This window comes from Aythya marila (assembly GCF_965140915.1).
Source record: "Aythya marila genome assembly, chromosome: 3".
Classification (NCBI taxonomy): Eukaryota; Metazoa; Chordata; class Aves; order Anseriformes; family Anatidae; genus Aythya; species Aythya marila.
This window is the reverse complement of record NC_139044.1, coordinates 31,382,349-31,398,576: the sequence shown is the minus strand read 5'-3', so window position 1 is coordinate 31,398,576 and position 16,228 is coordinate 31,382,349. Positions and strand designations below refer to the sequence as shown.

The following is a 16,228-nucleotide window of genomic DNA, read 5'->3' as shown; positions in this document are numbered from 1 at the left end:
AGACCCTGAAACTGCAAACATTTTATTTATATATGTATCTATATGTATCTTTTTTTTTTTTTTTTTTTTTTCTGGTTACATTTTATACGTACATTTATCTATACAAAACCAGCATTTTCTGCTAACTTCACATTAACAAAGACATTTAAATCTGCATCATAGAAACATGTTCCATCAAAACATAAAATTATAAGCTCTATAGATACATTATTACAGAGCTTTAAAATTATCTCCTTTGAATACCCCAAACACAAAAATTTAAATGCGATAATTGTAGCATGAGAAGTGGGATTGTACGCTTCAACACTCTACGCTAGAACTCCACAGCCCCATTTTTCATATTCCCATCTTGTTAATGTGAACCGGTTTATAGTATAGCTAAAGGCAATCAGATAAAATAGATTAACTTATTGTGTGCATTATTAAAAAGGCTAGAACATGGAAACACATTTTCAGGGTATTGCACAGAGAAACTTTGTATCTACTGGTGAGCTCTACAGTATATTCCCCCCCTCTCCCCCCTTTTGGACCACAAAAATATTTATTGATCACAAAAAATAAAAAAAAAGATCACAAAATCCTTTGAGTATAAATGGGAAAACAAATTAATTAATTCCATAAATGAATACTGCCCACTGATACTTCCAGTACTTCTAGCAATAATTAACTATTAAGATATATATATATATTTTTTTTCTTCATTACGAAGGATAACAAGAAACTTTGCATAAAGGCCTTATTGTGATCAGCCACAAACTCAGAACATAACTCTGAAGTGTATGCATTTAATTTACAATGACTTTTAACCCCAGAGAGACGACTCATAAAATAGCAGTGCGTTCAGTTTTGGCAGCGACCAGCCCTGCAACACTTGGAGAAAGTGTTAGCTATACATGAAGAGCAGTCAGCTCAGCATCTTATAGTGAGTATGAAATGAAAGCATTTTCTGGGGAAGGAAGGGAGGGAGGAAAAAATGAGTCAAAATCACATTCTATACATGAAGAAAGACCTCTAACACCAATAATAAAGGGCATGCTTGTATTTGGGGAAAGTGAAATAGCTCCCTCTTCTGTAGTATTTTATAACACAAACTGTCTCTAGAAGGATTAATCCTGGAAAACCAGCATCAACTGATTTACAGAAATATAGTGCATTCAAATATTTACTACAAAAATTAAGAAAAAAAATTGCAAGTGAACAGCAGTCTAACTCATTACTGAACGTTTTTACCTGTTAACTGGCTAAAAACTGTTCCTGAAGGGTGTGCTGCTCAACAGCCTTTCATTGGAGTGTATATACTTGTTTAAATTTTGTCTGCTGTCCAAAAAAGTTAACTGCAGCCTACTAAGCAGCAGCATGTGTGTTTACTTAAGCTTCCTGTAAAAACATTCATATCATTCCAAGAGTGACTAAATGTTTTCCATCCTCATAGTTAGAATTCCAGGCTTCCCCGCCCCTTCAGTCCATTACATGAAAAGTATCAGTCCCAAGTCCAGAGCAAGAGAATTTCCTTCCTGGGTTTGAAATCCTTAATGCCTTGAAGGATTTTTTTTTTTTTTCCCCTCCCAATGTTTAGTTGTATTCAGTGCTCAACAACTCAGCGTTGAACATTACATTACATAACATAAAAAGTATTCAAGGACTTAATAAGATATGAAAATTTTCTAATGTCACAAAGAAGTAGTAACTTTTAAAATATATTCATTGATGCTTCCAAACATGGTTTGATTCATCAGAAAGACTACTAATTTCAAATTTTATTAATACAGTTAACCTGTGTGTAAAACCATTTTTTCCCCTCAAAAGTAACTATTATAGTCCTAGATTATTTTTATTGTTGCAACTTGAAGAGGCCTCCCATGAATCTATGCTGCATGTGTGTGAAAGGGTCTTTTTTTGCAGGAATGTAACCAAAATATTCACAAGCCTTCTATTCCCAAGATGATAACTTAAAAACTTTTGACTGTTGTAATCAGTTTTTCCAGTTTTCAGTTTAGTAGACAAGTATTACCTTCAGATATATTTTGATAACAGTTTTTTGGACAACTTTAGGTGGATTGAAACTGAGAAATAACCACAGTGATCAAAGCAGAATAAATTAAGCTTATTTGCTAAGAAACAATCATGAAGGTAAAAAAGCCATTCAATTATCATTACTAGGTGGGCTTACAAACACTAAATTAGTGTGCATCTGGGCCAAGTCTATGAATGCTACAGGCACTGAAAAGAATTAGATGATCCGCAAGGTTCTTTAAAAGTAAGACATCCTTAGCTGCATTGATACATACATATATATATATTCACTAGCATTCCTTGATTGTTCGTCCTTTCAACTGTCTTCAGAAACAGTTCTTTCAACGGTGATGATATATCACTGAAAACTAGAAGATTTTTGTATACCAGTCTAGTGCTCTTGACTTTCTTAAACTCAGAAAGACTTTTATTGGCAGTAGGTTTCATTGCACCCCGGGCTGTGTGATTTGACAGTCTCAGCTGTCTTGCCTAAAAAAGCTACGCTAAAACATGATCTGGCAAACGTAAGCTCAATTCTCTTTAGCACTGTGTTTGCGTCTCTTAATTGATTTTGATTACAAGATGGGTCCAGACCTACAGTGCTGATTCTGAACAATAACTTACACTTCACGTTCTAAGTAGATGCCTGGGCCCAAATCTTACACCGGTGAACACTGTTCTTTACCGCTGACTTCATCATGAATGAATCAAATTTCTTTTCACGGGACTGTGCTGCCTGTTTTTACTTAATGAAGTGTTGGACACGCTAAAGGAACTGAACTGAATTACGTCTCAGCTAGAGTTTGAAGCCCCTTATTGATGAAAATGTTAATTTCTTTTTGTGAAGATAAAGTGTCAGCCATAATGACAGCGAAGTAATGCAGGCCTTATTCATGAAAATCCTCTGAGAGGACCTTGTCTAACACTTAATTTCTCATTCACAGTTTATGCTGGAACACTTCCACCTGTACCTGAGGGCTCTCATGCAGAACAACTCACTGGGAGATGGCCAGCTACTGTACATCAACCAACTTTGCTGCAACTTTCCATATCTATAGCGTTAGTCTGGGGGAGAAGCAAGGAAATGTAATTGACCTTAGTCTTTCCTAGGGGACGTTTTTGGCATCAATGGCAGTACTGAGCACTTGGATTTATTATTTTTGTTTCAAAGAACCAAGCATTTTCCTACTACCCTACCCACTATTTATTTCCTGTGAACAGGACTGCTACTCCTATTTGCAGATGACTGCAGATGCAGATGCAGATGGCCTGAGGGAGACATGTTTTTTTCTATCTTTGTAGCTTGTTTGGTGTTATTCATATGCTATTACACATTGACACTTAATATCTATTTGAAGTTCCAGTATCCAATTTTTCTTTTTTTAATTCATTAAAAATGGAATTGCTACTAGCATCCACATCCATTTTATTTAGGAAATGAAGCAATTTTTAACCCAACAGAGAAGCAAACGGTTCTGTGATCATTAGCACTAACTAAAAACTGATTTTCTATGGATCCATTTCATATAGTAGCACAGATAACCAGACTGGCTACTGTGAAGAACCTGAAGAGAAATGAAGTACAAATGCATACTAAAGCTTGGCAGTCCCTTGTGGCACTGAAGAATCACTTTGTCCCCTCTACCTATCTGCCTGTTTTCATTAAATCTTAGAAATGGGTTATCTTTGAGACTACTGTGTGTTGCAAGAAGCTATTGGCTGTACCGTGGGGAGAACACAAAGGGCCAGTATGATTACCTAAGGCTTGGTTTTTATGAAGACAGTCTAGAAAACAAAGAAAGAAAAAACAGACTAAGTAGGTAATAGATTAAGTAAACAAGGGCAAATCCCAAAGGACCAATATCATTACAGCAGCTATAGAAGCTCTATAGAAGCATCCATCAGAAGCTTAAAACTAATTCTTTGTGCTTTTCCCATCCCTCACCAGTGAAGGGAGGTGCCTGCCTTGAAAAACAATATAAGACTGAAGGGCTCAAGAATGGGGGTTGGCTGACGAAAGGAAGAAATGGCACAGAAAACCTCTGGGGTTTGTCTAGAACTACCACTTTTCTGCAAGGGAAGAGAGTTCCCTTTGCCAGAAGGAGAAGAATGCTGTTCAAAGCATTTTAGCAAGCTTATGGGCTTTTTCTTTAAGAGCATTCTGATTAAACCAGCTTTGCAGCTTCTTATCCTCTGGTCTCAGTGTCTGACATTGCCCTATCTTGCACCCCATCCTTTCCCCCCCCATCCACATGCCTTATTCCACGGCCCTCACTTTCTGCCTCTCCCCCTGCCCAGACATGCTCTCCTCTAGCCACCCCCTGCTCCCATCCTGGGCTTTTATCTGTACACATCTTGCACAATCACAACCCATGTGCATTGCTGTGTCAGAAAACTGGCAAGAAGTGACACACGTGGACCTACTCTAACCAGAGGTCTTGCCAAAAGCCCTTTGATCACTTTGATGTTTACTTCAAGAAAAGACAACAACTGCATATTGTTGAGCAACAGTCGTCACCTGCATAAACACTGAAAACTGCACACAAATTATTATTACTCTGTTCAGTTATGTATGCAATTTCCTGAGAGCATCTTCTCTCACTGAGGCTGAAAATACAAGCTGTGATTCCCTGAATGAATCAAAATGACAATCTCAGTCAAAACATTCCACAGAAGGAATTTTGTTTTCCTCAACTTTCTGCCTTCCTCTAATACACATCTTCCCTTTTGCAACAAAAATTATTTTTTTCTTGTCTTATCTTCAGAGGATACTGCAAAATATACTGCTTCATTTCTTTTTGCACCAACCTTTTAGGTACTTTGAAGACTGCTGTCTTCTCATTCCAACTTCATCATTTCCTCTTTATGCTAAACCAACACAACTCAATCTGTCATCCTAGGACATGTTTTTCAGAGCTTGTACTGTCCTTATAGCTCCCCTTCAGAGTTGTCACCTTGCTTGAATGCTTTTCAGAGGAACAATATCCAGAAAAGGACCAAGGGCTAGAATATCACACTTACCCATAGCAAAGAGAGCAATACAATTACTTCATGTCTTGCAAACTGTACTTGTGACCATAATTTCAGTTTGTCATTTGCCCTCTCAAGGCTCTAGTTCAACTTCTGCCCCTTTTATCACCAAACGTCTCAGGGAAAATGTTAAATGGGGTTTTCAGGAGTCAGGACTCATGAAGAACTTCCTCCAAACACAGCCCAGCTGATTTTTCCCTGGTTGAATTCATTCAATATTTTTCCACCTAGTTTCTGCTTTAAAACAAACAAATTCATACTCCGCTCTCCAAGATACTGGCTGCCATTTCTAGCTTTGTTGTCTGGAGATTACATAAATTCAGCTTCTATTCAATTCCTGAGTTTGTAGGTTTGCTAGTGAAAACATCAAGCAGACCTGGTCCCAGCACAGGTGCTAGCAGATGCTAACCACAGTGCAACTCAAGAAAGGCTGTCCAGGGACTTGAAGACTAAAGCCATGCATGTACAGCCGGAGCACTGAACTCCTCCCCTACAGAACCCTACGTTCCTGCCATTCCTCCCAGCTGGTCTCTGCTGGCAGCTCCAGTGTAAAGGATTTGCAGCCCCTCACTCAGCCACCCGCTCCTGCATCAGCATAGAAGATGCAAATACAGGAGGGGCTGGGGGCAGCTGAGTGATTACCACCTTTTGCAAGCCCAGCGAAGCCCAGACAAGCTTTTGGAAAGTTACACATTTCTAACTGCTTGGAATGCTATGTCCAAGCAACACTGAAAAATGTATCATGTGCATAGATAGCCCATGCTATGGAAATGTATGCAGTCTACGAAGACTAATTAAAAAGGGTTTATTGCAGAAAACTGAAAAAAACCTGGAAAAGAGACTCTCCATTCTAATAATTTGTATTAAAATTGCCATTCCCTTAGATCTTTAAATTGGAAACCTGTATATATATCTGTATGTCTTCAGTGTCTCCCATCATTGAACTCCAGTTTTCTCAGTTCTCATAATTCACCATAATTTTCTTCATGAAGTAGTGTGAATGTTCTAACAGTCTGGATTTATTGTGTTCAAAGGACTGAATACATTCATGTGCTGACATTTCTTGGGATACTTATGAAAGCAGGTATCTAACATTTTGTGATTAAACATTTTCAAAATATGAACTTATCTCCAACCAAACCAGGACACACTCTGATAAAACACTTCAAGAACCTACGTTCACAGAACTTCTATGACATTGTACTTGATCTCAACTACAAATTTTATATGAAAGTATAATTCAGGAACTTCATCCTTATGCAGTTGCAGGAACGTAAACTTCTCTATAGGAACAGATATCTCTTTTCATTTAAACCGATTATAGAGCAGCCAGCAAGTAACTGAACTGGCAAAATTGTTGGTGCAGCAGTATTTGCATGAAAGACAGGGGAAAAGTCACGAGTGGCTGATACTAACAAAGATTTGCTCTAGATGACCTGTAACCAGGCCAGATCCACAGGCAGCTTTGATTTGAATTTGTCAGTCAGTTCTATGGCCAACAAGCCATTCTATCCCTCAACACTCAAAATAAAATAAATGATAGAAACATCTTTGACTAAATATTTTGGTTCACATGCTAAAGAGCTAATATCTGGCATACTTAAAGTAAGCTCACACAATTGAAGTCAGCTGCTGGCATGCTCGATTTGTTTCACTTGTAAACAAAAGCCTGATGAGAAATAAACGCATACTTTAAAAACAGTGGTAAGCATATTAAGTCTCTGACTTATTATTCTTGATACGATGGCTATTTAAAAAAAATGGAAATATGGGCTTTAATCAGTCCATCATCAACTAAACTGACAAAAATAATAGAAAGTTTTCAATAGGCATCATTCTTTCTTCCTGCTTTAGAGATGAAGCATAATTAAGATTCTAGCAGAAAAATATTTGTTTCCTACAACCTGTACAAGTCCTCAGAAAGCGAACTAGTTCATGTAAAATGAGCTATAAATATAAGAGAAGAAAAATAAAGTAAATTTATGATGAATTTGCAAAATACAACTTAACAATTATTACATATGGTCATTTTAAATCGACACATAAAAAGAACATTATTTCACTATGGTGTACTTTTGTTGACCAAACATTTTACACTGTGTGTGGAATGTGAGTGAGAACTTGGAGGCAATAAAAGGGAGGTCTAAAAGGAGGTATGTTTACCCTTACAATGACTGGTAAACTGCTGTCTCAAAATCACTTGCTAACTTTACATTCATTTTATCCATTTATTGAATATAAGTTATGCGGCATTATGCCTTGCACCCCTATCTCAAATAACTTGCAAATATGATACTGAATAGCATCAGTGATCCCAGAAATTAGCCCGTATGAGATATGGATTTTGGTTTTCTACACTGAACAGTAGGAGATAAGAGATGTAAATGGATGGAAAAACAAAATAAAACAATAAACAACAGAATGGGGAACACAGGACAATGGGTTTAAGCTATTAGTGCAACATTTGATGCTTGAGTTTCTATTCAGTAAACATTTCTGCTCATATACTACACTGCAAAACTAAGGTTAAGCTATAGTTATGCAGATTTAATGGGGTATTATGCAGAGAAGCATCATGGCTGACACATAGGGGATTTAATTCGGAATATGCTTTCAGAGAAAAAATTTAACAAATTAAGACAGATATTCAATCTTACCCCTTGACTGTTTATGTGGGACTATGTGCTATCAAAGTAACAAGTAAAATGTGGTGCCTTTAAGCTAAAAATTGCTGAAAATACCATTCAGTATTACTCGCCTCCAGATGATGCACTCAAAACCAGATGACTGCAATTAGGCATACAGCACAGAACAACTAGCATGACATTATAAATAGCGAAACTCAGATTTTCTGAGACAAAAAAAATAATTGACACAATAATCTAATTTAAATATTGATTCCATTACACTGTTGTAATATGTCAGTTAGATTAGTTCAGCTGGAAGGGACCTTCAAAGATCACCTGACCATTCCAGAGCTATCCAAAAGTTAAAGCATATTACTGAGGGCATTATCCAAACGTCTTTTGAACACAGACAGGCACGGTGCATCAACCACATCTCAAGGAAGCCTGTTCCAGTGTTTGACCACATTTGTGGCAACAAAATGTTTACTAAAGCCTAGTCTGAACCTCCCCCGGCTGAGCTCTGTGCTGATCCCACACATCCTGCCATCAGTGACCAGGGGGCAGAGCCCAGCACCTCCATCTGCACCTCCCCTCCTCAGGGAGCTGCAGGGAGCAGTGAGGCCACCCCTTGGCCTCCTTCTGTCCAGACTGGACAACTGGTAGAGTGAACCTGTTTACCTCACAGTTGGACAGTTAGGCCAAAGGATGCCGTGAAGGACAGCATCAAAGGCCTTACTGAAACCCAGAAAGATTATGTCCATAGTCATCCCTTCATCTACCAAGTGGGTGACCTTATCACAGAAGGGCATCAAATTACTAAGGTAGGACTTTCCCTTGATGAACCCATATTGACTAGGTGTGATAATAGCTTTGTTCTTTAAATGCCTTTCAGTATCCCCCAGGATAATTTTCTCCATAAATTTTCCAGGGACTGATGTTAGACTAATAGGGCTGCAGCTTCCTGGGTCTTCTCTCATGCCCTTTCTGTAGATGGATGTAACGTTGGCTAGCTTCCAGGCAGCGGGGACCTCCCTGGGCTCCCATGAACTCGCACAGATGCCACTTCTTCCCTGTTTTCACAACCTTCATTGGCCACACCCAGAGCCTCATACCTATTCTGCAGTGGAAACTGAGCAGGCAGACATGGTCTCCTCTTGCAGCTCTATGCAGTAACTTGCATCCACTCCTCCATGTCCCTCAAGTTGCTGCCTTTATCCTGACAGAGAGCAGGTACTGGGCCTGTCTCAGTAGTAGCCACACCAGGTTGGTATGTGCATATTTAAGGCATAGCACAGCTCCATTGATTTATCAAATTTTTGGGCTCCCAGATGCTTCTCAGTCTCCCCACCTCTTCCTGAAGCTTGGCCACCAGACAGAGCAGTTCAACTGCCTCACGCTGGTGTGCTTCCTCTTGCCCTCCATCTCAAGGAGCAGTACCAGGCACAGCCCAAGAGCTGGGTGGTTGCATGAGCTGCTTGGAGCTCCATCTGGTTGGTGGCATTAGTTCTAATGGGTGATGGAGGAACAGAACTAGAAGACATGGCTTCTGCCGAGTGGTCACCATGTGTTTAATGTGTTGCTGTCAGCCAAGAAGGCTGTCAGGGCTGCAGCCCACACCTGCTGTGCACAGCACACACAGCCCAAGATTGTCAGGACTCAGAAACTCCCTCAGATACCCCCTGGGACCTCATGAACCTTATGTTCTTCTCAGAGTCCTGAGAAACCTGCCGTTATAAATGATGGCAAACAAACTTTTACAGACTAAAGTAGACACTACATTTGCTTCTAGGAGGAAAAACTTGTCATAGTACAGAATTACCTAACCAAGTCCAGACGAGCTACCTTGCATACTCTAAAAGCACTAGTGGCACTAGTGTGGTACATTAATGAAGTGTCCGCTTGGCTGCATTGGGACATCATAATTATCTCAGTCTGCTGTAGATATGCTTTTAATCCAATTGTCCCTCATCCATTTTCTCCAATCTGGAACGGGAAAAAAGATATTTGTCCATTCTCACTGGAGAAAAAAACTCAACGTATTGAAAATACTTCCAAAAATCTACCTCTCCATGCTACCTTCCTAAGCTTGCACTACTCATAAACACTAAATAAGGAGTGGTGACAGCACGTAGTCTTTGATACCCATCTGGAGAGGATCACTGGGGATTAAAATCTGTTAAACCGCTTCCTCATCATAAAATTAATTCAGTGTGAAAGTAGTAACTCTTTACACTTCACATGCAGATTTTATACATTATCAGACACCTTCTTCATATCCTGTGATGTGAATTTTGGCATGAAAAAGCACCAATAAGAAAGCTTTAAGCTCCTCAGATTTCTCCTAAAGAGCAACTACTCAATGAACTTGGATGGATACTGCAAACCAAGAAAGGCCACAAGAAGTTATACAAAATTAATTTCATTCTATCAGAGATGGAACAGGAAAAATAAGTGGCAGCTTACTAAGCCTGCACACCTGAAAGTATTTGTACACTACGAATACAGCTATGAAGACAGATCTAGAATTCTGATTTAGAAACTGAATGATCTGGTATTTTTCACAATGAGCAACTACCACAGAAAATGCAACTCTGAACATATATGTATTTTAAATATATAAGTTTGAAACCTCTCACATTTTCATGGCCAGGCTGGGCAAGTGTTTGCAATATAGTTAAAATCTCAGTCTGTTATATCAGGCGCATCTATTTCCGCAAAATGTAATTACGTTTTAAACTCTAAAAATTAAAATCTATCTCCCAGTTAACAATCATCCTTTGTAAGCTTCAATGAAATAACGATGCTTTAATTTGTACTATAATTATGCCCAATGTCCAACTATATTGTGCAAAGATCTTGAATTGTCACTACATGATACTGATGAATACGAAATGAGGAATAACTCAATTATCAGTAATACCATTTGATGAACATTTTGATCCACTAATTCCTCCTATATTTATTATTAAGCTGTAAGCATAACTAAGTAAAATTAGTTAACAATGCTGAACTTAAATGACCTCTTACTATGCCTTATTGCACCCAAGGCGTATTGAGCATGGGCACATGCCATTGTGGTTAAACCACACTGTAGTCACAATTTAAAAATTAGCTACCTTCCCTCTAGCCCCTGTATCATTAGTTTATTAGGTCACGGGAAATGCTGTACCAAAACTATAAAGTAAATTAGGAACTAGTAGGTAAAAAGTAGCCATGGCAGAATAAAGCATAATAGGGAAATACAGATCTCACCTTCACATACTGGGCAGCACTCTCCAGGGACTTTGACGGGATTCAAGCAGCTCTGTCCACAGGCTGTTGCAACACAGTGAGCATCTCCATTGATACACTGGCAGAAAGTACAGTCATCCTCTCTCCAGCGGTCTCCATGAGCTTGGATCTGACCATTGGCATAACAGCCAGCAGGGTTATTTACAGGGTAAACTGGGTCTGAAATGAGAAGTTGCAATAGAACAAGAAATTTTCACACATTTTTATGCCTAAATTTTACATGCGAATAACTGCAATGACAGGATATTAGTTAAAGAAGATATGTGAAGCCACTATCAAACACTAAGAACCACACTGTGGCACACAGAGATTAAATAATATAGGTAACAATTTAGATATTTTAATATTGATATTTACTGTTGAAAATGTTAAGTTAGCTTATACTGAGCATTCATAAATTCAGTGTTCTATTTTTAAACATTTCAACTCAAATTTTGAATTTAACAAGAAGATCTGGAAATGAAAATGCATGTACAGATGGCTGGGTTTTATTTTTTAAAAGGCTCAGTTTTTGATTTTTCTGCTTTTGTTTTTCAAAACTTTTTTTTTTTTTTTTTAAACTGACTCCACAGATTCAAAATGAAAACTGGAAGCATCTCAATGAACTACTGCAATGACTCATGTCAACATGTCACTGAATGTCAACATTGCATTTTTCCTACATGAAAAAAAAAAATCAACGAAACCTGGGATAATACTCTGAAGTTTAGTCAACCATCTCTGAAACAAAGGCAAAATGAACAGCAGTTGCTAATAGCTTTTGTCTTATTATAAACCATTGTTTCAGTTTATGACACTAACAAACTCTGAAAATTCAGAGTGAATCTGCACACAATTTCTATCTGGCACTCACTCTTACACTGAATTTTAGTGACAATCCCCATTTTATCAAAAAGGGTTAAGTTATTTCAAAAGCAGGTAGCTTGGGGAACATAAGACTTTAAAAACTAAGATGTTTCTTAATCACTTAACTTCCCAACTTACATGTTTTGAGATTTCCTTGAATCTATAATTAATTATTTTGACCTAACCAGAAATGAAATCATATGCAATCAAATGAAGTGAACTTTGTCATACAATTCATGTGTGGGATTCTGATTAAGATGTCACTTATTAAGATGTCTTAATAACGTGAGGTATTAAGAAAGAGATCAGAGCGTTTTTTTTTTTGTTTGTTTGTTTTTTGTTTTTTTTTCCCCTTTTTAATTGCTTAAAGGAACCAGGAAAATTACAATACATTAAAAGGGAGCCAGTTGACTAGACTTACTTAAGAGAACGCATGTAAATCAAATAGGATTTATAGTAGAATACAACAAATTTTACCATTCAATCATTCAGAAGTGAGAAATCAGACTCCTTGATTTAGTGCTACAAGCCCTAGCACAAAATCATGCACCAGAAATGTCATGATTTGACAAAAAACCCTGCAATTTGGCCTTTTAATCACCTCAGCAGAAATTACATCACAGCTATTACCTGAAAAAGGAAGTTGTACTAAATAACTGTAAATTATCATCATTATTTTATCTACCTGTCTTAAAAAAAAAAAAAAAAAAAAAAGCTTTAATTGCAGGTACAATACACACTAACTCATCAAACCCAAATGAAGTGAAAGCAGGTTTTCTTGATAGTCTTATTCAAAGGTCAAAAGATATGGAAAAGTTGACTTTAAATACTGTATGATACAGCAGAACAATGTAATGACAAATAGTAAGATTGTTGACTATTTAAATCACGAAACTAAGAGGATGAAGGATATACCTAGAACCAAAGTCCAAATCTAGACAAAAATTTGAGTATATCAGAGTGCCCAGATACAGCACATATATAGATATATTGTTTATTCATTTTACTGTCATGACGCCCAATCTCAGAAGATTTACATAAGTGAATTACAGGAAATAAAAACAGATTTTATATATATTATAAGCTCGGCACCTTATAGAGCAATTCAGCAGTGAATCTGCACTTACTCAGAAAAGGTTTTACTACATCAGACATGCCATTGCTAGACTTTTAAAATCTTTCATTAAATAATGGTATAGCACTGAATCTTCATCATCCTGGTATTTCATTATCCAGATGTTTTTTGATCTCTGGAGTGTTCTGTTAGGCAGTAACAATCTAAGCTGCCAAAACTTCCAATAGCATCTTTCAAAAGTATCCTTTCAAGAGCCCCCAAAAGTATCATTCACTATATGCTGTGCTTGTTGAAAAGATCTAGCTCCTGTAGCTGCCTCTTTTAGACTTTATTTATTTTTATTTTAACACAAAGTTCTTAATTTTTATCATTATCTATGTGGAATTAAGCACAACTACAATGGATATTTTGGCTTATTTGCTCCACAAGGAACTACAGAAACACTGAAATTAAATTCATAGAAAAGTGTTTGAAAGTGACATTAGCAGCTAGATTCTTCTATTAGATTTCAGATTTCCAACTTTTTTTTTTTTTTTTCACTTTTTTTTTTTTTTTTCTCTCGCAACTTATTTTTGGGACACCATTCCTAAGTTTACATTTAACCACACAGACCAGGCGTGCTTCACAGGCCATTGTCTACGTTGTGGCCATACCCAAACCCATGATGGGGCAAGATCCAAGTGCACAGCAACAGCCCTTCATCTTCCTACCGTGGATTCCTGTTTGAATTCTGGCAGAAGATGTGTCAAATACTTTCTAGTGTAAGCAAGAGGGTCAATGTGAAATTTCCCACATGATCTTTTTTTAGGAGGACTGCAGTCCTAACATGCAGAAGAGCTGGCTGTCAACAAGGTGAAGGAGGAAGAGAAAAACACTGAAGCCAGATTACTGCCTTGGTTCTTTGCTATAATTGTATACATTTCTGTAGCTAAACAGAAGAACAATGACTGGAAGAAGCAGGCTGCAAAATGATAGATACAGTCTTAGACACACTGCTGCTGTTTTGGAGGGGTCTAAATATCTCGTGCAGAAATTAGCAACAGCTTCTGATGGCCTTTGGGAAAAAGGCCCCCAAAAAGTACAGCACATGTGGCCATGTCTAAGAATGTTTTAATCCAGAAGGGAAAAGAAACAGCTCTATAGGAAAAGGACAGAGTGTCAACATCAGAGAAACACCACAAAAATATAAGATATTGTACTTAGACACAACAATCAAGAAAAGTAAAAATAAATTGAATTAAGAAACAATTGGCAAATTTTACAACAACAACATGAAGCACTTGCTGGCTTATTTTCCTTGAAAGGACAAAATAAAAAAAAGCAGCAGAATTAATAAATAAAAAGTATTGAAAAGATAGTGTACCTTCACACACTGGACAGCACTCTCCTTCTGGCACATAATACCTGTCACAGTGTAGCTCGCCACACTGGGCAGAGAAGCAAATAGAGACTCCACCTTGACACCGACAGAAACGACAAGCATCCATTCGAAACATGTCTCCATCGTAATATTCCATGCTGTTAAATATGCAAGTTGGCTTCACTTCTGAAAGAAGAAGAGAAAATAAGCAATGTCTTTTATGGATATTGATAAAGAAGAAAGTTAAATTCAGTTTGCTACCAACAAAACCAGAGAAGGAGAGAGATGATTTTTTCCTTAAAAAAAAAAAAAAAAAAAAAAAAAAAAAAGGCACACAGTATATTTTATTGTCTGTTTAAACAATGGAAAATATAAAATGACGGAGCATTAATGGAGCATTGGAACAGGCTGCCTAGGGAGGTTGAGGAGTCTTCTTCTCTGGAGATATTCAAGGCCTGTCTGTACGCCTACCTGGGCAGCCTGATCTGAGGAACCTTCTTTGGCAGGGGGGTTGGACCCGATGATCTTTTGAGGTCCCTTCCAACCCCTACAGTTCTGTGATTCTGTGAAAATGCTTTTCAAAATTATTTTCAAAGTTATTAGTTGTTTACAGTTAAAATTCTGAATTTTTAAAATTAAAATAATGAGGGAAAGTTAAGGCACTTGTTTTCTACATCGGTGCTAATTTTTTTTCATTCTAGATGAGCCAAAAGTTATTTCAGCACAGCTTTTTTCATATTTTAAAAAGCAAGTTTCTGATGTTTCTTAAGTGTAACTACCCTGTCTACAGGACTTTGGTACACACATGGATTAATTGCATTAGAACTGTCCAATACATAGTTATTATTATTATTTTTCTTTTATGATTATGTTCCAGATTTTGAAACTGATCATGGACACCTCACAAAGCCTCCTTAGTGCTCTTGGACTTTGCAGCTATCTGCACACATACAAACATTCCTACACCTTCATCACCCATTGCCATCAGAGCACGTTCGGTTCAACCAGCTATGGATGCACACACAATGTTGTACAGCTCCACAGCCTATCACTAAGTCACTGAATTGTGGTGACTCAAGACACTGTAGAACAACTATTCCACGTTAGTCATTAAGAAATCATTGTGTTACAGTTTCATCATTATATTATTCATTGAAGCCTCCTCGCTCTTTCCTACTATGGAATAACTACTAATTTTTTGGCCTACTCTGAAACTAGCCCAAGACACTTGAAAAACAGTACCTGAAGTAAATTAGTACCTATTAAACAGATGTATTTGTACAGAAGCTATAAATCTATCAGCTTCAAAAGCCAAAAGTTCCTAGAACAGGCAGTTACTTTTTTCAGCAACAAAATAAAAATTAAAAAAAAAAAATACAAAAACAAACACAATCAAACTGTTGATAAAAACATTAAATTTCATTACATCTGAACTAAACATAGCAAGGGAAAGAAAGGAAGAAAGATGTATAGTATATAAAGAATGATGAAGAGGAAAGATGGAAGTGATAAAAATAAGTCACACAGGAAGGTGAAAGTAGATACCTATGATTTTTATTATTTCCTGAGAAGTGCCAAATTTCTGTAGAGAACAAACCATCACTAAAAGCCTGAACAACAAATGTCAAAACCGTACTGAAAAATCCCTCTTCAATATGTTAATTTATAGTTTTACATACGAATATCCAAACCAGAGCATACTTAAAGCCATTCCACATTTCAAAAAAAAAAAAAAAAAAAAGCAGGCAATTAGGCAATTGCATATTATTAGGCAATTGTTGATTCCCATAGAATACACGGAAACCTTACATGTGTAATATCTAGCCACATAGGGCTCAAAATTATGCCCACTTTGAGTTCAGTTTTTTTTTTTGTTTGTTTGTTTTTTGTTTTGTTTTGTTTTTTTTTTTTTATTAGTACTCAAATCTCACATGGGATATGAAAAAATATTCCAAATTCTAAATTTGCAGAATCCCTTTGAATCCT

General features: G+C 37.2%; 1 protein-coding gene across 2 annotated transcripts in view; it reads right to left on the bottom strand.

The window, feature by feature from the left end:
- The window catches only part of CRIM1 (cysteine rich transmembrane BMP regulator 1), a 180,265-nt gene that overhangs the window by 41,648 nt on the left and 122,389 nt on the right, over positions 1–16,228 (bottom strand). For both annotated transcript variants that reach the window (XM_082757788.1, XM_082757787.1), the window contains 2 exons: positions 14,246–14,428; positions 10,923–11,120 (listed from right to left, as the gene is read on the bottom strand). In XM_082757788.1, coding sequence (XP_082613914.1) covers positions 10,923–11,120; positions 14,246–14,428 — 381 coding nt within the window. The remainder of the gene's footprint in view (positions 1–10,922; positions 11,121–14,245; positions 14,429–16,228) is intronic.